This window comes from Hakea prostrata, chromosome 8 (genome assembly GCF_041222555.1).
Source record: "Hakea prostrata isolate BN-2017 chromosome 8, UWA_Hpros_2, whole genome shotgun sequence".
Taxonomy (NCBI): Eukaryota; Viridiplantae; Streptophyta; class Magnoliopsida; order Proteales; family Proteaceae; genus Hakea; species Hakea prostrata.
In genome coordinates this window covers 8,705,698-8,733,675 of record NC_142607.1, presented here as the reverse complement: position 1 = coordinate 8,733,675, position 27,978 = coordinate 8,705,698, and the positions used below count along the sequence as shown (strand labels likewise).

Here is a 27,978-nt window from a genome sequence, read left to right as displayed (position 1 = left end):
CTTATCTCACCGAGTAACCTTTCGGTGCCGGTTCGCTCACAAGACATTGTGACCCGTTTCCTCGGGTTGTCTAAATAGTGAACATTATCTAATACACCTGAAGTAACATTTTTGGGGTGCACCCTTAAAGGTTGGGTTGACTGATCTTGGGGTGAAGACATTGTAGAACCCACAAATCGGGGTGTCTAAATACCTTAAAGAAAGGTACGTTTCAGCTCATTTGACAGGTATTGTGTGAATAAGCGTTCAAGTATATTTGCAGCTTCCTCAACAAACTTTCAACAAAATCGAAAACTTAACACCTCAATTCTCTCTCTCTTTTTTTTTTTTTTATTTGAGGTTCCGCGCGCACCTCGATTACATTTTCAGGAGGGTTTTTCTCAACAAACTTCCTCCCTTCCCTGACCTCTCCATTGAGAATATGATTTTTTTTTTTTTTTGGTCGGTGCTTTTTAATATGGAACCCATGACCTCTCCATTGAGAAATACGAACCTTTTTTTTTGGTACCGGTGCTTTTTTACTACTGGAACCCATGACCTCTCCATTGAGAAATACGAACCCAAAGACCGACCTCTCCATTGAGAAATATGATTTTTTTGTTTTTTTTTGGTACTAGTGCTTTTTAATCTGAGTTTTAAACCGCTTTACAAAAAACCATTGACAAAATATAATTTGGCCTATACAGGTCTCGAACCTGTGACCTTCGCGTTATTAGCACGACGCTCTAACCAACTGAGCTAATAGGCCAGATTTGTTTTGTTTTTTCGATAGTCACATCAATTCATTTTCAATGGGTATCGCTGAAAAAGAATCGATAGTTTTTGTATTTTTTTTGGTACAAAGACGCTTTTTATATATAAAGATGGAGATATTACATATTTTTGGTATTGTTCGTCCATATATCTAGAAGATAGAAGGGGTTGCCTTGGTCCATGGCGAAGAAAACTATAAAGGAAAGGCGTTAGCGCACGCTAACAACTTGATGTAGCATGCGTATTATAGAAGTGCAGTAGTGCCATGAGCTATGCCGCGCCTCTGGTTTTTTCAGCGTTTCCGTATGCTTTTGCTGACTCCCTCCTTGAGTCATTTGATTTCTGAAATCCAAAACTTATCCTATTTGAGATTTGTTTTCAAATTACTCCTTATAAACCCGCCGAGTCTACAGAGATTTCTGATCAGTGTTTGGATTTTTGAAAATTTCAAGGTTCCTGAAATTTACTTCAATGGGGAAGGGTGGATTGTTCGATCTTGAGAAGCATTTTGCCTTCTATGGTGCCTATCACAGCAACCCAGTTAATGTGTTTATACATATGTTATTCGTTTGGCCTATAGTGTTTTCAACTCTTATTCTTCTGTACTTCACACCTCCCCTCTTCAATCTGCCTAGTCTAGGAGTCTCTCCATTTGGATACAACGTTGACTTGGTTCTGAATATTGGTTTCTTCCTTGGTTTGGTTTCTGCCTCGTTTTATATCGCTTTCGATAAGAAATCTGGGTTCTTGGCTGCCCTTCTTTGTTTCTTCTGTTGGGTCTCTAGCAGTTATGTTGCGGGTCGTCTTGGCTTTTCTCTGGCATGGAAGGTAAGGGGTTTTCCTTACCCTGAATTTTAAATTTTGAAACTAGGTATTGAAGCCTTGCATGCCTAGAAAAATAGCTGTTGTTTTGTTGTTTAATCCGTGAACTGAGTGTTTCTTGTAGTCTGTTATTGTTTACTGGGCAAATTGTTTATCTGTATTTAGAACATGTAGTTTATCGATTTCGATGTTTCTGAGATTGCTAACTATCAATTCCTTAACAACCTAGCCTGGATTGTTAGGCACTGACATTTAGTTATTAATAGCAGGTAATCCAGTGTTAGGTAGTTTAATTAGATACTTCTTTCGGAAACAATTTGATCATCTTTGTCCTCTGAATTGGAAGAAATTTGTGTTTTCCCTGGTTCATTAATTTGTTCTCTAACTTGACCCTTGATTGTATTCTGAAACTTGGATTATATCTTGGTCTGATGGCAATGTATCTAATTAATATTTTATAAGAAGATTACTCTAGTTATTGATGCAGAATTATAGATTGCTAAACAATAATAACAAAGCCCTTCCATATTTATTTCTGGACCTGAAAGGAAGTTCTTTTCTCACCTTCATCTTTCCGTTCATCATTGATCCCTACTTCTGTTTTCTAGTTTTTTTTTGGGGGGATGAATAAATAATTATATTAAACAACAACAAGAAATGCGGGGGGGGGCCAGCCATCAAGAGAGAGGCCGAAAAGAAGAATCAAGACCCTAGGCAACAACAATGAGCCCGTTCCTTGGAGTGTCCACAACCGAGGGATGGGGGTTAGACTGGAGTCTAGAGGAAACATCAAAACAGATGGCTTTTCAAATCAAGTCAATGGGGATTTGGCCATCTCCTGGTGCGCCCCCGGTGGTGTGGGGTTACTACCGCTGCCAACACGATCACAAATGGCCCATGTAGATGCTCGCCTTTGAAATCAAATCAAGTCAATGGAGTGAGATTTGAAAGTCCATCTCCTAAGGTTGTGCTCCCACCACAGGTGGTGGATGGTAGCACTAAAACCAGCTTGCCAATGCGATCACAAATGGGTGACCCATAGTAGATTCTCAGAATCCAATGCCAATCATGAGTGAAACCAAAAGAGCGTCTCAAATGGGGCCAAATGGAGGCTAAGACTTTTCCCCAAAAGAGGTGGGAAAAGGGGCAGGTGAAGAAGAGATGCTCAAGGTCCTCTGAACCATTTCAACAAAGGATACAATTAAGATTAATAGGGATACAATGGCTAGTAAGAAAACCTTGGGTAGGGAGGCCAAGATTGAGGGCCCTCTAGAGGGTTAGAGAATGGCGAGGGATGTGGCCTTTAAACCAAACCAGGGGGGTCCAGGAGGCAAGGGGAGAGAAGGGGGGGGGGGTGGAGAAGGTTTCAAGTTGAGGAAATGGTGAAGGTTTTAGATGGGGAGGGGGTCTAGACAGTAAGGTCATAAGGGGTGTTTGAGAGTGGAGGGAGGGAAGACCAAACCTGAGCGAGACAAGGGTGGGGGATGGGAGACCAAGAACCACTGACCAATGAACGAGGAGAGGGGGGTTGACCTAGGGATGCGTGACACAAACTATGTGAGGACCTAGGGGGTTGAAAAATATACCCATTGGATGCCAAGGGTTATGCCGGAAGGAAGTGGAGATGCCAAAAGAGATTTGGATGGAGATGGAGGAAAGGGCAAGAGGTCTGAGGGTGAGGAGCTTCCTCCAAACCCAAGAAGGGTTGGGGGGAGCTCGGGATGGTCTAGATGGAGTCAGATTTGAGGAGGTAGGAATAGACCCAATTGATCCAAATAGAATCGTGCTTTGAGGCTATCTTCCTGATTTGCTTGAGGAGGGAGGCCATGTTGACATCCTGGATTTGACGTATTCCTAGACCACCCTCGGATTTGGGCCGGCAGATAGCCGACCAACTAATGGGGTGGAGGAAGCGAGAAGATTCTTGGCCAACCTCTAGGTTTCTTCTTGCTAAGTGTCATATTCGTTTTCTTGATATGGGTTCTTTGATCAAGGAACCCAGGAAGAAGAAGTTGGTTCTGTCCTTATTGTGTCTTTCACTTTATTCTTAACAATTTGTTGAGTCAAAGTGTTCCTTTGTGCACATTTCATCATTTTTCTCACATTTCTGTATATTTGTTTGTTTTTTAAGGAAGGACTTTCTGACACATAATTGCTTCTGTTGGGCTGAAATAATACAATATTCCATGCATGTAAGTTCAGATGAACTCTTGACTTCTAACATGAAGCTTATGTTTTGAAAACTTTGGACTATCTATGACTTGGTGTTGGTATTCTGACTTCTGAGTTTTCAGATAGACAAACAGCCAAATTAGAATTTGAGAGTTGATGGAATGCTTACCTTATAGTCTCGTAGGGTTGGTTGTTTATAAATTGTGTTACAAGAATTTGAATAGAGTCCAGCTTTGATAGGATACATTGTAGATAGAGTTTAGGCTATGGTGTTTGAGGCTTATTGCATGCAACTGACAAATTTGAGTTTGAATGATGGTTATCCTTATCCTCTATAAGCCAAAAGCTTCTGTAACCAAGTCATATCATCCAAACCTCATTTGCTCTTACTATGTGTTATGTATTCTAAATCTTCCAATTGGATGTGCTGTAGAAACCATTTTTATCCTTTATATGAGGTTGAACAGCATAGGATTATGCTAGCTTGATTGGCTACTGTACATACATAGGAAGGTTGGTGGTTCTAGAGCTGGATTAAAGTTAGGGTTTATACCTTATCTTGCTTAACCTCCATGTTGGAAATGTTTGATCAATTAGTAATCCCTTTTCACTCCACATGGTTTTCTGTTTAAGACCTTCAAAAGCAGCCAGATTTTAATTGAAAGCAAAAGGTAGAAAGCTGAGTCCAATGATGGGTGATCCATGGAAAGTTAGAGCTTGAGGGAACATGGTACAAAGAGAAAACGGGAATCCTAATTCCCAAGAGAAGGAACATCAATACTTAACTTTTGGGAAAAAAAAATTAAGGGATGATATGTTGCTGATTCGGATCAGTAATGGCCATAAATATTAAAAGGACATTAGGAAAGCTACTTGTGTGTAGGCCTTATTATGATCGGGATAGCCAAGTTACAATAATGTTGTTTTTGAGTTAATGTCATAGTCTGTTAAACTGCCACATATACAAACAACATAGTACAAAATTTTATAGGTTACACTTGCAGGTTTTCTTATAAATTAATTAGAATCATGGTGTGAGATCTTGCGAGATATCTCGCTTTTTCAAAGAAGCTAGACGAGATGGAGATCGAGAGCATATCTCCCAATATCTTGCCTAGATCTCACCATATCTAGCTGGAACTCTCAATTTTTGCCCCTTTTTTTGTGTGGATTTCAGCTGGATTTTCATTTGCAATTACTCTTAGCACATCTACAACATCAAAGGAAGGTCAATCATTCCTTGCTTGTCTTATGAACTTATGATTTAATGACTTGTATAGAACTTCTAATGGTTGTATAATTTTATTATTATATTCTTGAAAATTGATAATGTGACACTCATATGGATGGAATTTTAATGACAATTAGGTTATTTGATGCATTTGATACACTTGTTTTTCATTTATATGCTTTAAATGTTCTATATTATATGTTATATAACCTAGCATTCACTTATCCTACAATATTTCAGTTTCACACTATGGGTAGACTAAGAAATCATACTTAGGGTTGTTTTCTGACAAATCTAAGGTCACCAATGTGTTCAAAAGGCCTCAAATATGCTAAATACCAAGTTTCAGCCCAATTGGGACCCTAAAGCCCACTGAGATGGGTCCACTGAGTTGATGCCAAAAAATTGCATATCTCGATCGAGGTGGTTGAGATCTCGGTTTTTCAAGGTGTTGAGATTTCCCTCGAGAGCGAGATCTTCTACCATGATTACAATAGATGAAGTGAGGATGATAAAATAGAAGGCAAAATGCAAGGATTTCTTATGGACCAATCAAATAGAATTTTAGTTTTGACAAGTAGGTGAGTAATAGTTCCAAGTTCGTGACTAGGTGTGAAGTAAGGAGGGTCCTTTGTAAAGTTTCAAGATTTATCAAGAGTATGTCTGACAAAATGTAGAGAAAAAAATTCACCAGGAGATAAGTAGATGTGGGAAAGAAAGAAGAATAGGAAGGAACTGTTATTCTAGTCATGTTCCTCCATTTGCATTTGGAAAGAAAAAGGAAAAAATGACAAGTAAGGCACACAGAGGTAACTAGGGGATCCAGTGATATATCTCATGAGTTATGCTGCTTATGGACACCAAGAGAAACCAGTTTCTTGCTTCCAAAAGCAAGAGGATGTTGGAACAATAATTGAGGTTGGTTGTTTGATCCCTATGGATGTAAAACAAGTTCAAGATGGATGGACTAGCATCTGAATTTAAATTTGGTAATATCAAATTAATAAAAATTACCACATTTGTTGTCTGTATCTAACATGAATATGTTTAGAAATTAACGTGTTAGTATTAATTTCTGAAGACATATTCTGAAGTTCTATCTGATTATTATTCAGATATCAATTAGTATCCAGATTCATACTGTTATATCCTATTATGTGGATGAAATTCAAAAAATAGATGTGGATGAGATCCATTTCAAATATTCATTTACATCCCTAAGATGAATATAGAGGAGTTTCCCAAAGAAAACTTGATTTAGAAAGTTTAATTCTTTTCAAGGTGGAGATGTTATTTGGGGATGTTTTTGGAGTATGTTGCTCATGCTTCTCAGTACCTGAAGCAGGTAGGCATGAGACTTGTGTTCACTCAATAATTGGTAATAGAAAGAATACTGAACTAAAAAATATGACCAACTGCATGAAACATCACTAAATGTGGATCCCTCTCTTCTCTTGATTGAAGTAAAAGTATGAATGAAATGTTATAATTCACTTGAAAAGAAGACAAGATTCCCAAGAATATATCATGACAATGGCTACTGTGATTTTACTCCTGGATTTGCCCATAAGCTTGACCTCCTCACAAAGACACAAGATTCTGTTTTTTTACCCCCCCAGCTGCACTTGTTATGCTCCCTTGGTCCAAACAAAAGTTTGAAGGTTTAGCCTGCATCGTTTAGTTTCTCTTTCATTTGTCCTGTAACAGGATTATATTGACTCTATATTATACTTCAGGTATCTGTGGCAGCTCAATTGATTTGTTGGACTGGACAGTTTATAGGGCATGGAGTCTTTGAGGTAACTGCCAAGTATTAACTACTTGTCTGGGAGATAATTCATCATTGCCCATCTGATCTATATAATTTATTCAACTATTTTGCAGAAACGAGCACCAGCTCTTTTGGACAACCTCTTTCAGGCTTTTCTAATGGCACCGTTCTTTGTTCTACTGGAGGTAATCTGTCTAGTCCTGAATTTTGCAAGGCTGCTTCTTTGATTTTGAGGTTGAGATATGTATACCAGTTTTTTTGGATTTTTACAGGCCCTTCAGATGTTCTGTGGTTATGAACCATATCCTGGTTTTCATGCAAATGTGCAAGCAAAGGTGGATTCTGAAATCAAAGAATGGAAAACAAAGAGTGAGAAGAAAAGTTCGTAGTTTGTAAATGGGATTCCTCGCAGTTAATACAAGCCATATCAGTTGTTGAAGGATCTTCATGGTCCATTCCATGGCAAACTATAGTTGTGTATGTAACAAGTGTACCTTAAGCAATATACAGACATAAAATTTGAGTGAATGGTTGCAACTGCCAGAAGTGGTTCCTAGTTAGTCTGGGGATAAATAAAAAAAATGGAAGAGAGGAGCATCAGCTTAAGTTGAATAAATGTGGGTTGTGAAATGCAGATTCTAACGAAGCTAGAACTTACTCCACAAGGGTATCCGAATGAAAAGCTCTTCTTTACATATGTAGGCTTCTTAATCTCATTGTCATCTCAGGAAACGAGTCTACAACAATATTTTGTTATGTTCTTTGATGTGCCAGTAAGTTTATTTACAATTCATGGTCTGCCTACTGGTGTGAATAGAAAACAGGAGTTGTTTTCAGAATGGAATTTACTTAACAAGCTCCTCTTCCTTCTTCTTTCCAGCTTCTTCCAACTCCCGGAGTCCTCCTACCTTCTGTTCAATCTCTTCAATCAACTCTTCACGCCACAACTCTGCTCTGTTAGACTCTTCAATATCTTCTTGCTGCATCACCACAAAGCATATCAAAATTAACCAACTTCGCAAGGCACAATATACTCATCAAGAACTGCTGTAACAGAGGGTCCTGTGGCAGAAGGAAGCATACCTTTTCATAAACCCAATGTCCTGTACCATCTCCTCCATCTTTCCTATAGTACTCTGAGTCATAGTAGGGATCCTACATCATCATGCTCCCAATTAAATGGGATGAATTAGAAAGTAAGTGAAATCTGCAGTCTGCAGGTACAGAGGAGACAGAAGAGAAATAAATCAAGGAATGGTACGCTTACTTTGGTGGATCCGAACACACAACAACCCCAAACAGTGAACATGATGTAAAATGCATCTACAAACACAGGATTGCAGAAATCAGAGGGGAAAAAAGAAGAAATTCAAAACTTAATTCTGCCAATAAAGATCGACCTAGAATGGAAGACAACAGGTGAGCACTTACAGACGTTCTTTATTTGTTCATCATTGAGATGCCAAACTGATTTGTGGGTTATTATGTCTCTTTGACCTTCAACATGGTCAACTAAAACCGCCATTAGAGGAAAGATATCTGGGAAAGCATTCACCTTGCACAAAGTGCCTCTCTTGCTCTTGCTGCCTTCAATCTAAAATCAGTTTCCAGTGATCATTAGAAGAAAATGGCTGCCCGCTAGTTCTAGAACATTAAAAGGAATTCAACTGAAGCATAAATGAAATGGTTTGACATGAATTCATGGGGTTACTAACCTGACCCCAGCCATTGCTAGACCAGGAGTTTGATTGCTGCTTGAGCTGCAAAATGAACATATTGATCCAACCTTGGCATTGAGAAATCTAATGGAGTCATCTAATATTGAAGTAATCGCACAGAAGGAAGGGCGAAACTCACACTTTTGGGAACTGGGTAGAGTCCAAGTTTGGTTGTATGGAAAGTAGAGTTGTGTGTAGGTGGCCGCGGCATCGTGACTCCTATCATGGCCTCTGCCATTTTCTCCGAGGATGATGGAAAAATTGTTCTGTTCTTAAATTTCAGATGGTTTACGTTCTGCAAATTAAATTGTTGGCTCTGGTTCTGTTGCTCCGCTGGGGTGTTCGACCCCTGTGCAGTGGATAAGGAAAACGTTGATCTCCACTGCTTCACTTTGCCGTGTGTGTCCTTTTGTGAAAACCATAAAAATGACCAATCATGTCCTTTATCTCCTTTGTGTGATAACAAAGGTTTGGTGATATGCACAAAAAAGAACATGCACATTTTTGGCAAGTAAATTACATTTGCTGATTCTACCAAAAAGAATTATAATTTTAAAGAGTCCGGACCCTGTACATGATCTAGTGTTTCTGATTTCTGCATTTATTTACATGGATGAACAACCAGAAACTCCTTTAACCAAGTCATACAATCCAAATTTCAGGTGTTCTGTGTATTATGTTCTCATTCTTCCAATTGGCTGCTGTGTGGAAACCACATATAACATTTTATCTCTCAATATGAGATTGAATTTTTTAGAACTACATAGGGCGGTTTTTTTTTTTTTTTGGGGGGGGGGGGGGTTCTGGAGTTGGATGGAACTCAGGGATCATAACTGATCTTGCTTGATCACCAGTCCGAAGTGCTTTTACTCTGATTCAACCTGAATATGGATTTCTGTTTAATGTCCTTCAAAAGCAGTCAGTGTTCAATCTTTCTTTCAAATGGAGTAAGAAACTGAGAGTCCAACGAGGGATATCCAAGGAAGATTATAGGAAGATGGTACCGAGTGCAAAATGGATGTCATTTATCTGAATTTCTATCTAATAATCATTCAATACCAGTAAGTATCCAAATTCACATTGGTATATTCCACTGTCTGGATAAATATCCAAAAATAATAGATTGAGCACTGAGATCAAATAACCATTTAACGTTCATTTACATCCCAAAGAAAAATGCTTCAAGAACTAATCTTTTCAGATTATAGACTTTTGAAGTCTCTTATAAGAGGGAGCTTCAGTATGGATTGTGCTTGAAATGGAATTAGCAATAATACAAAAATTATAAGTGTATTTAATTAATGGAAACAACCAGGAAGTTTGGTATCTACACCCATCTCAGCAGTACTAGTTGTTTTACATGATGCAGCTGATCCAATCTCTGACCAGTGAACTCAGTAAAGAGGCTGAACATCGATAGAACTGTTACCGGGTTTTGGCTTCTGAACTGCTCTATTTTTCATAGCTGTTCTAACATTGAAGGCATCGTTCCACTGACCAACACTTGCATACATATTTGCAAGAAGAACATAATCTCCACTGTGATCCGGCTCTATCTCCAAAAGATGCTTCCTCACCCTCTCCCCCAGTTGAATGTGACCGTGAACCTGACAAGCGCCCAGCAATGCCCTCCAGACAATAGCATTCCACCCCATTGGCATGCTTCTTATTAGTTGGTATGCTTCCATCACAAAACCTGCTCGCCCAAGAAGATCTATCATGCATCCATAATGCTTTATTGTTGGTTGAAGATGGTATTCCCTCTTCATGATGTCAAAATAATATTTCCCTTCATCTACCATCCCTCTGTGACTACAAGCACACAAGACACCTAAGAAAGTAATGTCATTTGGTGTCTCAAGCTTACCTTCCATCATTTTAGAGAACAGTTCCAATGCATCATCTGCATGTCCATGCATTGCAAGTCCCAGTATCATTGAGTTCCATGACACTATATTCCATTTATTCATCTTGTCGAATACTTGACGAGCATCGTCAATAGCACCGCACTTTGCATACATGTCGATCAGAGAATTGCATACTGAGATTATATCACTGAAGCTGCAAGTATCGATTTGAGAATGAATCCACCTTCCAAAATCTAATTCACCCAATTCAGCACAAGCTGAGAGGACAACAACCAAGGTTGCTTCGTCAGGTTCAATAAAACTTCGTTGCATTCTTAAGAATAACTCGAGAGCTTCCTTGTAATAGCCACAGTGGACGTAGCAATCAATGATAATGTTCCAAGCTACCAATTCTGTACTGGGTATTTCTTCGAACAGCTGCCAGGCAGTTTTGATATCCGCAAACAGACCATACATGTGGATGAGAGTGTTCCTGACAAATTCATGAGAGTCCAGGCCATGCTTCATTGAAGAACAGTGAATTTGCTTGCCCAGCTCAACCAGTTTCAACTGTCCACATATTTTGAGCAAAAAAGAGTAGGTGAAGTTGTCTGCTATCTCTCCATTGCGTAGCATTCTCTTGTAGAAAACGAAAGCGTTATCTGGTTTGCTGGTCTTTCCAAATCCCCGTATCATGGTGTTCCAGAGAAACCCATCTGGCTTTCGAATTTGTTGAAAGACTGAAACTGCGTAATCCATTGGAACATGTTCGGAATCTGCACAAAATGTAATGATCCTGGCCACCATAAACAAATTTTGTTCAAAGCCAGCTCGTATGACTTGTGCATGGATTTGATTGACATTCTTCAAAGTAGAACATTTCTTAAAGAGACAGTGGAGATTATACTCTCTTGAGTTGCTGCTCGCAATTAGGTCAGAAGCTATTAATGGCCGTGGTGTTAGGCTGGAGAAGCGACATGGATGGAGCTTTGACGGTGGCAACAGCGCAAGCAACGCTTGTCTTCTAAAAGTTGAACGAAGCGACCCATGAAAGCAGCAGTTTTTTCTCATATGATCGATGGATACTCAATTGTGAATTGTCAACAAAGGCTTCATCTGCTACTGCTAGAAATTCTTACACAATATTCAGAACTGATTTAGTATGATCCCTACTTAAACTAATGAGATTTTTGCACTTTATTCACTTGTTTCCACTCTCAACTCCACTCCATTTTTGACTACTTCTTGAAATCAATCTGAGGTTAGAATGTGAAATTGAACATGCCAATGGCCTTGATATTCTCAAGCACCCCAGGCCCCAGGGTGAAACACCCTACATGTAAAATATAGAATCTAAAGAAGCCAAAGCAGGACTTCCTTCAAGAGGATACGCATGGAAAGCTATTTTTAGCTCTCTAGCCTTCTTAATTCCGTTTTCATCTTAACAGGCAGGTCTACAACACAATTCTCTTATGCTTTAATCTCTAAGAATCAGTCTTTCCAGAATTATCAAGAAACACAATAAAATCTTTTTCTTTTTCTTTTCATTACTTCCATCATAAGAACACCAAGATTTTGATTTACATAAAGGTAATGTAGTGGGTAATCTACAGCCACACAAATCCCTATTCTGATTGCTGAATTCTTTTAACATTTTTCATCCCAGCCTAGTTGGTGTGGCTGCATTGTTTTCATCTCATCCTCGTGGAATCTCTTAGTATATGGTCATTCAACCTCAATTTGGGTTTGGATTCGAATAAGAAATTCATGAGCTCTTTGTCATCAGCCTCAATTGAGCTACAACCAGCTTCCTTTTTCACTCCACTGTCATCCATTAATTTCCTCACCTTCTCCACACCATCCCACTCGCCCATTGAGGCATATATGTTTGATAGCAACACATAGTCTCCGCTATGATCCCGTCTTAGTGAAAGTAGTCGCTCATTGGCCTGCTTCCCCAGTTCGACATTCCCATGGGTCTTACAGGCCCCAAGCAGAGTCCTCCAAATGATGGCATTGGGTTCAATCTCCATTGCCTCTACAAATCTGAAAGCTTCCTTCAAAAACCCAGCACGGCCTAGAAGGTCCACCATACAACCATAGTGCTTAATGTTGGGCTCAATTCCATACTCATTTCTCATAAGATTGAAATACTGACGGCCTTCTTCAACCATACCACCATGACTACAGGCAACAATCACAGCAACAAATGTGATCTCATTTGGTTTGATTTTGTGTCTCCGCATTTCAGTGAATAGTTCGATTGTTTCCTCGGTATGCCCATGAAAGGCTAAACCTCCAATCATCGAATTCCATGAAGACACATCCCTGTCCCTCATTCCTCTGAACACCTCCAATGCCTTCTCAATGCTCCCGCACTTGGCATACATGTCTATAAGTGCATTCCCAAGAACTATTCTGGAAGACTCCAAACCCATCTCTGAAAGCGAGGAATGAACCTTCCGGCCAACATCTAGAGCACCAGCATCCGCACAGGCAGATAAGAGACTCAACATGGTCACTTCATCTGGCCGTTCACCCGCACATCTCATCTCTTCAAACATCTCAAATGCCTTGTCACAAGAGCCACAAAGCACATAACCTGCAATCATCGCATTCCATGTCACCACATCTCTCTCCGGAACTTCATCAAACAACATCCTCGCGTTTTCCATGTCCCCGCATTTTACATAGCCAGTGATCATTACATTCCACGACACCAAATCTTTCACAGGCATTTCATCGAACAGCCGCCGGCCCATTCCTAAGTGGCCTCGTCTTGCATAACCGGCCGTCAAAGCAGACCAAGCAACCACGTCTCGTTTCTCCGATCCGTCAAATATAGCTCTAGCAACCGTCAAATCCCCACAGTTGGCGTGAAAGTTAATGAGACTGTTTCTGACAAAGGTATTCGCTTCAAACCCAAATTTTACAATCTTCCCATGAACCTCATGTCCCATCTTAACCCAAGAAAGCCTAGTGCAGGCCTTGAGAATAAACGGAAAGGTGAAGTTATCCGGTCGTACATGCTTTTCTTCCATCTGGGTATAGATGGAAATGGCATTGGAAGGATTAGAGCTTTGAGCTGAGCCCCTAAGCATTGTATTCCAGATGAACATATCTGGTTTTGTAATGTGTCTGAAAAGTTGGTTTGCATAATCCATAGCGTCTGATATACCTATTGCACAGGTAAAGATAAGCTCTCTTAGTGCAGAAGGATTGGAGTTGAAGCCGCTGACAACCATGAATCCATGGATTTGCTTGAGCGTCCGAATGTTGGAGCATCTTACCCATATGTTTAACTGTTGTTGAAGGTTGGAACCCTTTTCCTTTTTCTTCCTGATCATCACAACTATATTCAAAACTTCCCATGATCATCCCTTTCTTTCCAAGAACATTGAACACGGCCGAAAATCTTTTATCGAGAGAGAGCCTATGAAGTTTGAATATGCTGCCAGCCTGATACAGGTCCTTCCTTTCAAGGGCAAAGTTCGTAATTCAAGAATCGGTCAAGCCGACACGATTCGGATCGATCAAAATCGGTCTGGAATCTGGATCATAACCAAAAATGTCAAAATTAAGTTCAGCTAAAGCAGAATAAGTATCTTTTCATGGATTTCCTCTCTTTATCTTTTATTTATATGATTCTTTCTCAATCTTTAAGACATTGACTAATTTTTTTTTCTTATTTGGAAATTATGCTCCTGTGAGGTAAAGAAAGTTCTGATTGGGTGGATTCTCACTTTATTTTTGAGCAAATTAATTACACGCCACCCCATGGTTACATTTGGAGCAAAACTCTTGGCCACCCGTTATTGCTTCATAAATTGCATGACAACCCACATGTAAATTACAAATTACCCACGGTTAATCTTGTTATTAAAATAGATTATGAAACTATCCAAATGCCCTTACTTTGATAAGAAAATAGGGAACATTGAGCTAATTCATCACACCGATCATTAACGAATAACGAATAATATACGCAAAGATGAATTAGGGCTATAGCTTGAGCATGATGTTCTAGACAAGAATTCATTAGTTGTTCAAGAGTTTCGAAAGAGACAAACCGTGGAAACTTACCGATTAGAATAGGGAGATCAAAAAATCATGAAGCCATGCTCTCTATTTTCACTTCTTTCTACTCTTCTTTTACTCTAATGCGGTTGAAGTAGCAAGACGGTTCACGGTTGTGTTGCAAACAGATTTGGGACTGAAAGGGTAAATAATGAATGCAACGCGAGTCTTGCCTCTTACTATGTATGGGCATTTCGGTGCCAGCTTTCGTTGATTAGATTGATATGGATTTTCCGGTCAGGACAATGAGGGCAATGGTCACCAACAGGGGAGGGTTGGGGTGGTTTCTGGCAGTGGTGGTCCGGTGAGGTGTATTAGAATATAGGTGAAAGGAGAATCCCTTCATTCACCTAAGGATTGGTCGTGAGAGAATTATAATAGGGGTAGATTGGTCATTATACAATAATTACAAATTTTACATGCTTTAAATAAGAATAAGGGCATTTGGACAATTTCATAATCTATTTTAACAACAAAGTTAACTATGGATAATTTGTAATTTATATGTGAATGCCATGTAATTTATGAGGCAATAATGGGTGGTCAAGAGTTTTGTCCCAAATATAACAAGTATCGTGTAATTTTTTCTTTACTTTTTATTGTCTTTTTACATATCAGTGGAGTACCCCCAACCGCTTGGTTTTATTGAATTAAATGTGGATGACTTATTTTTTAGGATTCAAAACTCAAAAGGCCTTCCTGTTACTGTATGTTCTTCAGGTATTAATTACGTTTCCACAATTAGGTGTGAAACATTTGCTACAAGAGATGGATTAGTACTTCTAAGTGTTAAAGAATGGTTTTCCAAAGCTGCCTCTTGAATCTGATTGTTTTGAGCGTATTAATCATCTTCAAAAGGAACCTGATATAATGATGGAAATTGCAGCAATATGTCATGATATTTCAGAACTTCAAAAAATCGTTTTGACTTTTCTAATTTTGCATACATTTAAAAGTCTTTCAAATATAATAGCAGATTTCTTAGCCCAGTTAGCCAGCCTTGTCAGTAGAGCTTGTGACTTACTGATCAGTGTCCAATCCTTTTTGTAATTTTGCAGTTCGACTTCAATGCTTATGAACGGTCGAGATTGAAACCGTTCGCTGCAGATGTTGCGCATTATTATACAATACCCAAACAATTTTAGTAATTCTGAAGTTCAATTTGTACTAGCTCTGTGATTCAATTGATTGTCATTTTCAAAGAAAAAAAAGGACTGCTTCTTTTAAATTTCCGATTTTGCATATCCCAGAGTTCCTCTGGATCAGAACGAGAAATATATCAAAACTACACAACAGAACCATGGGGACAGAAAGAGAAAGAGTCAACTTTGTGTTTCATCAATGTTTATAAGAGTGCTAAGAGAACAGGATTAGTAGAAACGTACCATTTGAACCCTAAAGCAGATCTTAAGAGCTTTACTTATGCTCACATGTGCCCTTGTGGGTCTTTGTGTTGGACGTACCATTAATGTTTATAGGTGATAAACCCTGAGGAACAGCAACTGTACGACGGAAGTGTCACAATCTTCAGTGAAAAACAACTCAGAAGCCCACCCACCCAGCAAAGGGTGTTGAGTCTTTTCTTTGAATGATTCTAAGTCATCTGAATTATATATTATAGTATTGGGACATGCTTCTTCCTTCTACTGGTCACTTTCCAAAGCTTTCAGATTTCATGAGTAGAATTTATCAGCTACATGAAGATGACTCATGCTCATGTAGATTGATAAACCATGACAGACTAGTATCTGCTGTAGCTTTTCTGGCCATCAAAAAGCTTAGGACCACATCTCTTACAATGTTTTCAACTTAAGTTGCTTTATCTTTTTATCTGTAATCCATTCTCATCAACCATGATTTTGAGTTTAGATCTTAGCTTTTGGGGTTCCTAGATAGGCCCAAAAGTGTTGAGATGGAGAAGATGATGACCGATACGATATATAAATATTGGTTTCAGGAGTTTAAGATCATAGATGGAAGACTCAGGTTTGGTGTGCATTCTCATAATAGAATCTAAGTCTTTGAAAGCATTTTGAAACCATATATTCCTTTTATACTTTCTTTCTTCAGATTGTATAAAACATATTCCATAAATACATACCAAATATGGCCCAAGCCTGGGATGGCAAAATTGCTTCAGTTCAGCGTCATAAATGTGCTGAACTGTTCGGCGAGAATGAGTGGACCGTTGGATTGAGATGTTGATCAAAATTCAATCTTAACTGTTGATAAACAAATGGTCATGACTGAGATGCACGATCCTATCAGTAGTAAATCTCGCTGAACTGAAGTAAGATCGCTAGTGTCGTGTTTAAAATCATTATTGACCCAAAATCCATTCTAAGAATGTATATCAAGCACAATCTTTCTTAATGCATTCTTTTCAAGAAATGATCTGGCCTATAATAATATTTAGATTAGATTACATGTTGCACGCTTTAGTGAGACTAAACTCAAACTATTTGATTTTATTGACGTCCTTTTGAAAGGAACATGAAGGAAGAAGTAAAATTATTATTAGTATTACTATAATCATTATTCTTAATGGCTTCAGAATTATATTCCTACAACTGTACAAAATTACATATAAATTATGGGATTGACTTTTTTTTATTTTTTATAAATATGATTAAATTTGAAGAAATATAGTAGCTACTTTGGTCATCCATAACATGACATACACAAAAAATTAGTTGGGTAAAAGTTGACTTTTAAACATAAAAGAGAGAAAATTATGGGACTTGCTCCCTTCCCCACATTGAAATGGTTTTCAAATAAATCTTGATATCTACTTCTTTGTCATGAACAGGTGCTTGGCACAAAATACTTGAGCTTCTTGAATCTTAATCAATTAATGGCATATTCTCTATGGAAAAACTATAAAGACTTGTATATATATGTTGGAAGCCAGATAGATTGCCATTTTATATCAAAGATGATTTCATCTCTTAGTGCTTTTGACCTACCATGATACATATGTGTATGAATGCTTATTTTCGAGCTTGTCAGATAGTATTCAAGATTTCTAGTCGAATAGCTTCATTTTTTCTAAGAAAATAATTATAACTATCAATCAGAAAGGATCCGAATCAAAAGTCAACCTTATAGATCCAGCGTTGCCAAGTGAAAGGACGGGCGCTCAACTTCAATCTCTCATAAGATTTCACATCAATACGAAAATTTGGTACCTCAATGTCAGCCCTAAGAGAAATCGAGTTCAAAAGTTATAAGTTATCCTTGTGTGAAAGATAGATGCTTTTCAAGATTCAAAGAGCAGCTAGGTTTAGCTAATCCAGGCAATGTGGTGATTGTTTTGGACTTAAAAAGTCATTCTATTTCAACAATTTCATGCTCTCCATGAGAGAAGCAGATGAGAGAGTGAGAATGAGATTGCTATAATAAAAACCATATTCTCTCATAGAAAAATAATGTTATGGAATAATTTCTCACTTAGATCCAAACTACTGCACCTAACCAACTCTCTTCCCCATAAAAAGTTGAAGCTTTCCAGCTAACCAACCATTGACACTCTCTGGGTTTGATCATGAAGATTTCAAAGGCATCACACGTGTTTGTTTGACAATCCAGAAAGAAGAAAAAAAACCCAGTCAATCATATTCTCAGATTAAACAAATTTTGAAGATTAATTAGGTTCTGTTTGGCAGTTATCAAATGGATCAACTAGGATCTAACACCTCATTCAAGCTCTCTTACATTCTATCTCTTCACATCAGTTAGTTGTAACCCCCCAACTTAAGATATAAATTAATGGGAAAAAAAAATTATAAAATTCAGGGCTATATAGAGGTGATGACATATAAGGAATAAGAATAAGATTTAAAAGTAAGATTAGTATAATAAGCATACTTAACAGTAATTATAAATATTATCTTCTTTTGAGATATTATACCTTAAAGAACACAAGAGACAAAACCCAATTCTTCTTCTTCTGCTTGGAGTTAGCTATCATTTGAATCATACATAAGAACCCAATCTACCAAATCAAATTATGAATTGATGTAATAGCAATGACTTAAGATTGGTTATTCAGCCTTTTTACCAAAAAATATAATGAAATTGGTTATTCAGTGACTAAGTCATCAATATTGATAGTGACATTGAAAGGAACATGACTTTTAAGGCAAGATTGTAGAAACATGAAAATTTTACAAATTTTCATTATTATGAAAATATTATATTCATATTCTAGTTGAGCTCTTGCATTATGGGTCTTGTTCCTTTCCAACTCTTTGATCATTTTAATTTCTTCTAACCTCACATAAGTAGGAGTGTATCCTACCTTAGATTTTTCAAAAAGAGTGTCATGACAAGACGAGTAATACTAGTGCCAAATTAGATGGAAATACAAGAATAATGAAGAATACACAAGAATTGATGCAATTTGGCCAAAACTTGGCCTACATGATCTCCGGAGCTCAGCATACCGTAATAGAAAAGTCTAAACATTACAAAATATTTGTCCAAGCCTTGATTGAATATAGACATCTCAACCGAGATCTCAAATCAATAAAACACGATAAATACAAACCAAGAGGAAAAAAGAAAAAAGAACCCTAGAATTTCAAGTTCTAAACCTCAAATTCCGTCAAACTATGAATGAATTGAAAAATAAGATATATAATTTAGTCCAACCTGAAATAAATTAGTGCCGAATCAAATTAGAATGAATTAGAGAACCAATGGTTCCAGTAAAGAAGGACACTATAGATTAGCCCTAACGAATCGTAAAATGGATATTTTACACCTACCCTCTCTTTTTTTTGGTCGATTTTACCCCTACCCTCTATGAGACTAAAAGGATGAATTAGTGTGTACTAATCAAGTTAGGTAGGGAGGCTTGTGCATGAAATGATATATTAAATCAATTCTGAGAAAGCGTTTGGAAGATTTGCCTAAATCATAAACAAATCTCCACATGCTTAGCTCTCTCCACTCTTTAAAAAGACTTCTTCGCCGTGGACAAAAAACCTCACAGATCTCTCTCTCTCATTCCGTTTTTGTTTTTGTAAACGCGTTGCCAAACTCTACCTTAGTCTTTGGCTTTCCGACCAACAAAATATCTACACGTGGCCGTTTCATGCCGTCATTTATCTGTCGGTACAGCAGAGGCATGACTCCCGTTTAGCCAGCTCAGCCGTCATCTCGGGGAGGGGTTAGCTTTTGAACTGGGCCCACTCGATATGTAGACGTGGAATGTTTTTGTTAGCTTAAATCCAAAGCTTACGTGGCAGATGGAGACGTTGATGATTTGGAACGATCTTAGCCTTCCGATCGTTCTGAGTTGCCGACACGATTGAAATTCCTACAGACGCGACCGAGACGACACGTGTTGTCTCATAATTTGATTATTTCTACATGGGGAAAGATTTGCTTTTGGCGTTATGAGAGCTTAATCAGTTAAAAGAGAAAATGAGGGCCCCTTAATTATGGATCAGAGAATGTCAAATTACCAGTATCTCCCTGTATTTGTACAAAATGACAAACACCTCTGCCGTCAATTTTCTTCCTTTATCATTTTGTAGAATTATAATTACCCAATAGGGTTATCCTAGAATGACTTCGTGGCTTTAATTAATTCGACTATGGAATGATATGAACGGAGGAGGGTATCTTGGTCTTTTACCACATTGACATGAACAAGAGGTTGGGACTCATTGTCTAGATTGTTAGGTAGTGAGGGTTGCTCACTAAAAAAGATAGAAGAAATCCTTTCAAAGAGATTTGATTTGAGAGGCTTATTTGTGGTGCATTAATGCAATGAGTTATTGTTAAATATTATTAATTATTAATTAATTTATTATCTTAATATTCTTGTTTATTATATAGTTTTTATTATATTAAATAAATATAAAACCTTATAGTCTTATTAAAGAAAAAAAGGTGTATACATCATTAGACTATTGCAACATGGGTCTCTTTTGTGCCTCACTACGATATATAGTGTTGCAAGGTCTTATAGTGACATATTAAAAGAAATATATATAAAGAAGAAAATTTATAAGGAATTTGGTATGTTTATATTAAAGAGCAAAATTACCATTTTATCCCGTGGTGTCAATATATGTGTTTTCATTGACCACTATACACTTACAAGGTCCACGCTCTTTCACATTGAACACTCTATATATAATTAGGAAAACCAAATGGTCCTACATATTTTATGAGGAGAGAAATGAAAACAATAATAATGTATTTAATATTGAAAGAGCTTAATAGACTACAGCTTGAAGGGTAAGTACTACTCTGCCAAGGCAAGCTTAGCAACCAAGTTCACACAAAGAAAGGGCTGTGCATGTTTCTTTCTTTTCTTTGGCTGCTGTTGTTGCCCAGAATGAAATCTTTAACAGTCACCCACCAATGAAGAACGTGAGTTGGGTTTATCCTATTGATAGACAGTGTTACGATAGTAATTCAATCTAATACAAAAGTATTTGTCGATTCACAGAATTACTCATTGTGCTTGGTTGAAAAGCCAGAGACATGAAGCTACCGTGTGCAGAATCATGAATAAACGCTTTTAAGTCAAATCTAAGCTAAAAAATCGATGCATGTATCTGTCGCTTATTTTACCGACCCGCAGTAGGGGCCCTCCTGACCTAGAGTCTTGTGTCGTTGGCCATATTGGCTCAATAAATCAGATTTTCTCACTTTGGCTTTTTTGAACCCCCAAGGACCAGCCGGGTCTCTCGCAAGACTGATCTCAAAATCCTGACCTTTCATACTACTTAGTGCATGTGCATGCCTAAATTTTGCCTACCATAAAAATGAGAACTTGAAATCTCTAAATGTTTGGCCCATTTAGGTTAGACTTAGTAGTCATGACATGAGTTTGTTTCTCATGACTCTTAGTAGATTGCTATATGATGTATGCCACGAACCTAGGTGGTATAATATATGGTTCAAAATAGGAAATACTATAACATATCAGCATTGCCCATGCACAACTTGTAGGTACATGTCTTATCAATATTCCAGAGTTTAGATAACCTAACTCTCTCAGATAGTTACCATGGCCAAACACAAATCCTCTTCAAATCTGATCAACCAAAGGCTCTATATGTAACAGTTTGGTGAATATTTACTCTTATTTTTTCATTTTTTATTATTTTCTTATAATTATATCTAATGAAGTAAAAATATTTGCAAATACCATCTCTCACAGTAGTGAAGACATAAATGGAAAAATATTGCTACTTGGGCCTCTAGAGCATATTTTTGGTGTCTGAGGTTCATACGGGTCAGCTTGTGTGCACTTTGATTACATCCTCAGAGGGAGTTTTGTCGTCCGCAAGGGTCAAACCCATGACCTCCCCACTGAGAAGTATGGATCTTACCACTCTACCAACCCTGCATTGACAGGACTCTAGAGCATATACATGCACAATGGTTAATGGGATCCACACACATAATATTGTGGCCATCATCTTTTATGGGATTTCTATCGTTACATGAAATTGATGCAACACTAGAGCTTTTATGCCTACATGGGAGCCACATGGGCCGCATGACTAGTCGTTCTCTTTACTATGTAATCATATTTTTTGTCCAGCTCAAAAACCGTTTGCTATCATGTGTAATGATCATAGAAAGCTTGCAACATTTACATAAAGCTTTTACGTAGGTGGTGGTGATTTCACATCCCCCCCCTTTATGTTTAAGCTTAGTATTCACACTCTTGAAAATGCTCTTTCTCTAATTAACGTGAAGAGATCTTCCTGGAAATTTTTGGATCGGGTATTTTCTAGAGCTTTTTTGCCGGCATGGGAGGCACACGGGCCACATGAATGGTCATATTCTTTTTTATGTGAACATATTTTTTGTCCAGCTCGAAATTAACCTTGTGTTATCATGTATAATGATCACAGAACGCTTGCAACATTTCCGGCTTTCATGCAAGAGGGCGGTGATTTCAATCCTTATGTTTAAGCATAGCATTCGCACTCCTGAAATACTTTTTTCTCTATTCCATGTGTAGAAGATCTTCAACGGAATTTCTAGATCAGGTGTTTTCTAGAACTTTTCTCTTGACATGAGAGCCACATTGGCCACATGAAGTCACATTTTTTTTATGTGAACATATTTTTTGTCCGGCTCGAAATCCTTGCACTATTATGTAATGATCGCAAAAAGCTTGCAATATTTCCGACTTTCATGCAAGTGAAAGATGATTTCACCCCCCCCCCTTTAGTTTAAGTGTAGCATTCACACTCCTGAAAACACTCTTTCTCTAATTAATGTGGAGAATCTCTTCTACAAAATTTCTAGATCAGCTCATGTGGTTGAAATCTGACTTGATTCGTCTGAACATATTAATTTAATACCGAAAATTCCGAGTGTCGTTAACTTTTGACTCCGATAGAATTGCATGAGCCATGATATTCATTCGCAACCGCTAGCCAAAGCTCTACAAGCACATACATGCACATTGGTAAATGGAAGCACACACTAGTATCGTGACCATCGTCTTTTGCAGGATTTCTATTTTTATACGGGAAAAACGCAATACTTTCTAGAGCTTTTCTGCCTGCATGGGAGCCACATGGCCCACAAGAACAATCACATTCTTTTTAATGTGAACATATTATTTTTCCAGGTCGAAAACCCTGTGCTCTCACGTGTAATGATCACATAAAGCTTGCAACATTTTCGGCTTTCATCCAAATGGGCTATGATTTCACCCCTTGCGTTTAACCATAGCATTCACACTCCTGAAAATGCTCTTTCTCTAATTAATGTGGAGAATCTCTTCTAAGAAATTCCTAGATCAGCTCATGTGGTTGAAATCTGACTCGATTCGTTTGAACATATTAATTTAATACCGAAACTTCCGAGAGTCGTTAACTTTTGACTCCGGTAGAATTGCATGAGCCATGATATTCATTCGCAACCACTAGCCAACGCTCTACAAGCACATACATGCACATTGGTAAATGGAAGCACACACTATTATCGTGATCATCATCTTTTGCAGGATTTCTATCTTTACATGGAAAAACGAGGTACTTTCTAGATTTTTTTCCTGCCTGCATGAGAGCCACAAGAACAGTCGCATTCTTTTTAATGTGAACATATTTTTTGTTCAGCTCAGAAACCGTGCATTATCATGTGCAATGATCACAGAAAATCTGCAATATTTCCGGCTTTCATTCGGGCGGACGGTGATTTCACCCCCTTGTGTTTAAGCGTAGCATTCACACTCCTGAAAACACTCTTTCTCTAAGTAATGCATAGAAGATCTACGGAACTTTTGGATCGACTCGTTTGATTGAAATGTAACTCGATTCGTCTAAACATATTAATTTGATACCGGAACTTCTGGGATATTTTAGAAATTTTTATTTTTCACCTTTTTTTACTCTACATTTAACTCTCTCTTTTTTTCAATGTTTTAATTCACTTTCCTTTTCCCTTAATAAGCAGATTTCCTTCTATAAGGATCTTTTTGGATTGTTGAAGTATAACAATAATTTAGTAGGGGTAACACAGTCATTTCAAGGTATCCCAGGACAATTCTATGTATATACTCGGCAGTAGAGCAAGGGGGTCAGGCTGGCCACTCGACTGATTTAAAGAATTTAAAGTGAAATCTCAACTTTAACCTTTTTTGGCAAAAGGATGCCATTTTGGCTTTTGTAGTCTTCTTTGAATTCAGACCATTGCGGTTAAGATAAGAGGGTTTGTTGTGAAATGTCTTATGGGGGAGGAGAATATGATAAGCTCCATCTTTCACATACGATTATAATATAGATTACATCCGTAGATGACTTTGGTTGGATTGTTAACCACTAATCAAGCGACTTAAACGATTTATTAATCAGCTCTTTGGCTGATAATTGTGATTACGAAGGTGAAAAAATCAATTATTGTTAAGTATATTATAATAATAATGTATCTGGTTTCTGGTTTCACATTTAGAAAGAAAATGGGTTTTTTTCCCTGGTCAAATTGTAGAAGAAGAAAGAAAAACTATTACAGAGACGTTAAAAAAAGGAGCTGAAACTACCTACCAAAGTTGCCTTACAAACCACGTTTCTTTCTCTCCAAAAACAAGTATTTAGAGACTTCCTTCCCTCAGATCACTTTTTTCTTAAACACCCATCTCTGAGCGCTCTATCTTTCTCTCAGGTTAGCAATTTCTGAGTTCTCTGTTCCTTTCCTTTCCTTTCACATCTCTACCCATTTCCCTTCTCTTCTTCTGCTGATTCTATTTCAGTTTCAGATTATCTCTTTTTGGTATTTGAATGAATTCCTGTGGATCCTTTCTGGTCTGGTTTATAGTTTTCTTGTGGTTGAATTCTTGAAATTTTAGCTTATTGATCATAACCCAATTTGAATTGCATGCAGGTTTGTGCAGAGGAACAGAAATTTTTGTTTGAAGGAATGGAGAATATTGTTGGGCTCTGTAGGGGAGAAGATCAGATGGACTTGCCTCCTGGGTTTCGGTTTCATCCGACTGATGAAGAGCTTATAACTCACTATCTGTCCAAAAAGGTTGTCGATAGCAACTTCACTGCAAGAGCAATTGGAGATGTGGATTTGAATAAGTGTGAGCCCTGGGATTTGCCAAGTAAGTTTTTTTTTTTCTGGATTTGGATTCTATTTCTACTTCGTCCTTGTCATCTTCAGTTTGAATCGTGTTCTAACTTTTGAAAATTTGTGTTTTTGTGAATGAAGGGAAAGCGAAAATGGGAGAGAAGGAGTGGTACTTTTTCTGTGTTAGGGACAGAAAGTACCCAACTGGCTTGAGGACGAACAGAGCAACAGAAGCTGGTTACTGGAAAGCCACTGGTAAAGACAAGGAGATCTTCAGAAAGAAAATACTTGTTGGAATGAAGAAGACTCTGGTGTTCTACCGTGGTAGAGCTCCAAAGGGAGAAAAGACCAACTGGGTCATGCATGAGTACAGGTTGGAGGGGAAATATTCTCTCTGTAATCTCCCCAAAACAGCCAAGGTTAGAGTTTAATCGCCATCTCGTTCTGTTTATTTATGTGCTTTTCTTGCCTGTTTTCTTGTTTGAATCGTTTTTGATGAAATTTTCTACTTTTTCTTCATCTTTTCGTTCGTTTACAGAACGAGTGGGTGATTTGCAGGATTTTTCAGAAGAGTTCTGGTGGGAAGAAAACAGTTGTTTCAGGGCTGGTGAGACTGAGCTCCTTTGGGGATGAATTGAGTCCTTCTCTTTTGCCTCCATTAATGGATTCTTCTCCCTTCAATGGCAAAATCAAAACTACTCCAGCTGAGGCAACTCACGTGACCTGCTTCTCCAACCCAATGGAGGTCCAGAAAACCCCAGAAGAGATGGTTGATTGTTTCAATTCTTCTCTTTTCCCTGCTTCTGCAAATCCTTCTGATATGTCCCCTGCTTCATTTATTTTCTCAAAATATGCTCTTCCAAACCCATTTAACTCAACTCAAGGCCCTCCAAACCTTGGCAATCTGCAGTACCCAAATTCCGTTTACATGCAAGACCAGGCTATCTTGAGGGCTCTGCTTGTTAATCATGAAGCAAACATGAAACAAAACTGCAAATCAGAAAGGGAGATGGTCAGCATCTCGCAGGAAACAGGGCTGAGCACTGATATGAACACTGAAATCTCTTCTGTTGTCTCCAATCATGATATGGGTAAGAGGTCCTTTGAAGATCCAGAAGACCCATCAGCTTCAGGTGGCCCAGTGGACCTTGATTGCCTTTGGAATTATTGAAATTATAGAAGCAGAGGTGAGAAGAAAAGCTAAAATAGATACAATCAAGAAGAAGAAGAATTGTAGTCAGTATTAATTGTCTTTTGTCTAAAATTGATAGTGTGAATAGACTTCCAAATCTAAATTACATGTAGAAAGGAAGGAGAAATGAGTGTTCTGGGCATTGTATAATATGAAATCTAACTCATTTCTCCCCTTGTATTAACTCTCTTTCTTTACCATGTTTTCATTATTTCCTGTTTTTTCACTTGGGTTCTTGAAATCTTCATTAATGTTCTTGGTGAGGTTGTATCTGGGTTAGGAACTTTTGATTTTGGATCGAAGAGTCTCAGCAGCAGAGCTACAGCTATGGAATATAACATTAAATCAACTACAGTGTAAAGATTTGATTTATGAGTCATCTTTTGGATTCCCTTCCATTAATTTCTCCACCTTTGAAGCTCAGTTTTGTCACTCAGAATATATGTACTGATGATGCGTGCTTGTTATTTCCACAGCCCAGCCCTGTCCAAACGTGTGTTTCTGAGCGTCTGAGCATATGACACTGATAGGTTTTGCGTGTTGGCCACCCACTCCAAATTCATTGCTGACCCAAAATCTTTGACAACTATTCTTGACTGTAACATGAAATGATCTCTAATTAAAAACCAGTTTTTTCAATTAAAAAATTGCTCTCATCTATTATTTTTGCATGGTTCCTAACATCTACCTATAACTTTTATGATTCTTTTAGCTTTGAAACAATGACAAACCCTGTTAGATTCTAAATCAAAAGGTCTATGCTCTTTATTTGTTTTTCAAAAGAAATTTTGTGATTCTTTCAGCTTTGGAAAATTTGCAAAAAAAGCAGTCATTTTCCTTCATTAGTTCGGGGCATAAGGATTCCTTCATCACTAGTGATGTGACCATATGATAGGACTTACTCGTTAAGGGATTCTTCTTCCACCAAAGGTGTCGGGAAAAACTCTTATAAAAAAATTCGATTATAGCAATATCTTAGATTCTATTCGAAAAATATGAACATAAGCTAAACATTTGATGTGAAATTATAACCCTATATACTCCCATTATAATCAAATTCAAATCCAAATAAGGAACTTACTGGGAAGAAAGATCGGAGAGCTTAATCTCGAGTCGTCTTACAACATCCATTAAGATAAAATCCTACTCTAGGCTTTCCTTTTATAAGTTAGATAAAAGAGATGGCTCTTATTCGATGCTTGCATCTCCCACATTTCTACGGAGTATAATCTTTTGGAAATGAACTCTCAAATCTAGATTCCGAGATCAAATAATTGGAAGACCATTTGAATGGATGTCACCTCCAAATTCTCTATGTTGCCTTTCTAGTCTCTTGTGAATATCCTGAAGGAATAAGCATATTATTGTTACCCAAGATTTAGGTAGTTCTCTTCTGTATTCTCATAGGTTTGCTTAGACCGATCCCCCCCCCCCTCTCTCCCACACAAACACACAAAAAACCCGTCTCCCTCTCTTTATCAGGCAGAGCTTCCCTAGGGCCAATGGATCGTAACCCCCTCGATTTTTTCGAAAATTTTGAAATTTTCTTAAATAGACTCTTCTGATACTACCCACATGGGTAGGTTTTGATTTTTGATTTTTTTTTTCTTCTAATATATTCTAATGAGTTTATTCCTTTGGCTCCTTCTACTACAAATCTACAACCACATGATAAAAATTTGTAAATTAATTAATGGAAGCTTACACGGAAATGACATTTCCACTAAAAGAAGTGAAGGAATTTTAAATATTCTTTTTTTCTGGTTTCAAAGTTAATCTTCCCCTCTCTTATGTTTCTACTTCAAAGGTACGATGACCAAACCCAAAGAAAAAGTCTGAAA

At 37.8% G+C, this 27,978-nt stretch overlaps 4 protein-coding genes, 1 non-coding gene and 1 pseudogene across 6 annotated transcripts; 2 read left to right on the top strand and 4 right to left on the bottom strand.

Moving 5' to 3' along the window:
• Positions 1–674: 674 nt before the first annotated feature.
• TRNAI-AAU (transfer RNA isoleucine (anticodon AAU)) lies at positions 675–748 on the bottom strand. Its single transcript has one exon. It is a non-coding gene; the product is annotated as a tRNA-Ile (tRNA).
• Positions 749–912: 164 nt separating this feature from the next.
• LOC149006679 (2-hydroxy-palmitic acid dioxygenase mpo1-like) lies at positions 913–7,170 on the top strand. The gene is made up of 4 exons (XM_089165970.1): positions 913–1,581; positions 6,715–6,777; positions 6,863–6,934; positions 7,022–7,170. The coding sequence occupies exons 1-4, from the start codon at positions 1,225–1,227 to the stop codon at positions 7,136–7,138; spliced, it is 609 nt and encodes a 202-aa protein (XP_089022096.1). The 5' UTR covers positions 913–1,224; the 3' UTR covers positions 7,139–7,170.
• On the bottom strand, positions 7,060–8,879 carry PNSB4 (NDH dependent flow 6). Its single transcript, XM_089165971.1, has 6 exons — positions 8,607–8,879; positions 8,465–8,509; positions 8,181–8,343; positions 8,017–8,072; positions 7,833–7,904; positions 7,060–7,729 (listed from the first exon to the last, which is right to left on the bottom strand). Exons 1-6 carry the CDS (start codon positions 8,703–8,705, stop codon positions 7,595–7,597), a joined length of 570 nt encoding a protein of 189 aa, XP_089022097.1. The 5' UTR covers positions 8,706–8,879; the 3' UTR covers positions 7,060–7,594.
• Positions 8,880–9,607: 728 nt separating this feature from the next.
• Positions 9,608–11,646, bottom strand: LOC149006677 (pentatricopeptide repeat-containing protein At1g59720, chloroplastic/mitochondrial pseudogene; annotated as a pseudogene).
• Positions 11,647–11,743: 97 nt separating this feature from the next.
• Positions 11,744–13,760, bottom strand: LOC149006676 (pentatricopeptide repeat-containing protein At5g15300-like). Its single transcript, XM_089167394.1, has one exon. The coding sequence runs from the start codon at positions 13,659–13,661 to the stop codon at positions 12,006–12,008; it is 1,656 nt and encodes a 551-aa protein (XP_089023520.1). The 5' UTR covers positions 13,662–13,760; the 3' UTR covers positions 11,744–12,005.
• Positions 13,761–24,435: 10,675 nt separating this feature from the next.
• Positions 24,436–26,903, top strand: LOC149006675 (NAC domain-containing protein 100-like). 2 transcript variants are annotated; one of them, XM_089165510.1, is made up of 4 exons: positions 24,436–24,537; positions 24,757–24,979; positions 25,087–25,364; positions 25,484–26,902. In XM_089165510.1, the coding sequence occupies exons 2-4, from the start codon at positions 24,793–24,795 to the stop codon at positions 26,114–26,116; spliced, it is 1,098 nt and encodes a 365-aa protein (XP_089021636.1). In that variant the 5' UTR covers positions 24,436–24,537; positions 24,757–24,792; the 3' UTR covers positions 26,117–26,902. The 2 variants fall into 2 exon arrangements, with proteins under 2 accessions (XP_089021636.1, XP_089021635.1); XM_089165509.1 differs by lacking the exon at positions 24,436–24,537 and adding an exon at positions 24,548–24,677 and having other exon boundaries at positions 25,484–26,903.
• Positions 26,904–27,978: the final 1,075 nt, after the last annotated feature.

Coding starts and splice junctions, on each gene's coding strand:
- LOC149006676 (XM_089167394.1), bottom strand. CDS start 13,661: ATGATCAGGAAGAAAAAGGAAAAGGGTTCCAACCTTCAACAACAGTTA.
- LOC149006679 (XM_089165970.1), top strand. CDS start 1,225: ATGGGGAAGGGTGGATTGTTCGATCTTGAGAAGCATTTTGCCTTCTAT. Junction 1,582..6,714: donor GCTTTTCTCTGGCATGGAAG/GTAAGGGGTTTT, acceptor ATTATACTTCAG/GTATCTGTGGCAGCTCAATT. Junction 6,935..7,021: donor CGTTCTTTGTTCTACTGGAG/GTAATCTGTCTA, acceptor GGATTTTTACAG/GCCCTTCAGATGTTCTGTGG.
- PNSB4 (XM_089165971.1), bottom strand. CDS start 8,705: ATGGCAGAGGCCATGATAGGAGTCACGATGCCGCGGCCACCTACACAC. Junction 8,510..8,606: donor TCTACCCAGTTCCCAAAAGT/GTGAGTTTCGCC, acceptor TTCATTTTGCAG/CTCAAGCAGCAATCAAACTC. Junction 7,905..8,016: donor GTGTGTTCGGATCCACCAAA/GTAAGCGTACCA, acceptor ATGATGATGTAG/GATCCCTACTATGACTCAGA.
- LOC149006675 (XM_089165509.1), top strand. CDS start 24,654: ATGAATTCCTGTGGATCCTTTCTG. Junction 24,980..25,086: donor TGAGCCCTGGGATTTGCCAA/GTAAGTTTTTTT, acceptor TTGTGAATGAAG/GGAAAGCGAAAATGGGAGAG. Junction 25,365..25,483: donor ATCTCCCCAAAACAGCCAAG/GTTAGAGTTTAA, acceptor GTTCGTTTACAG/AACGAGTGGGTGATTTGCAG.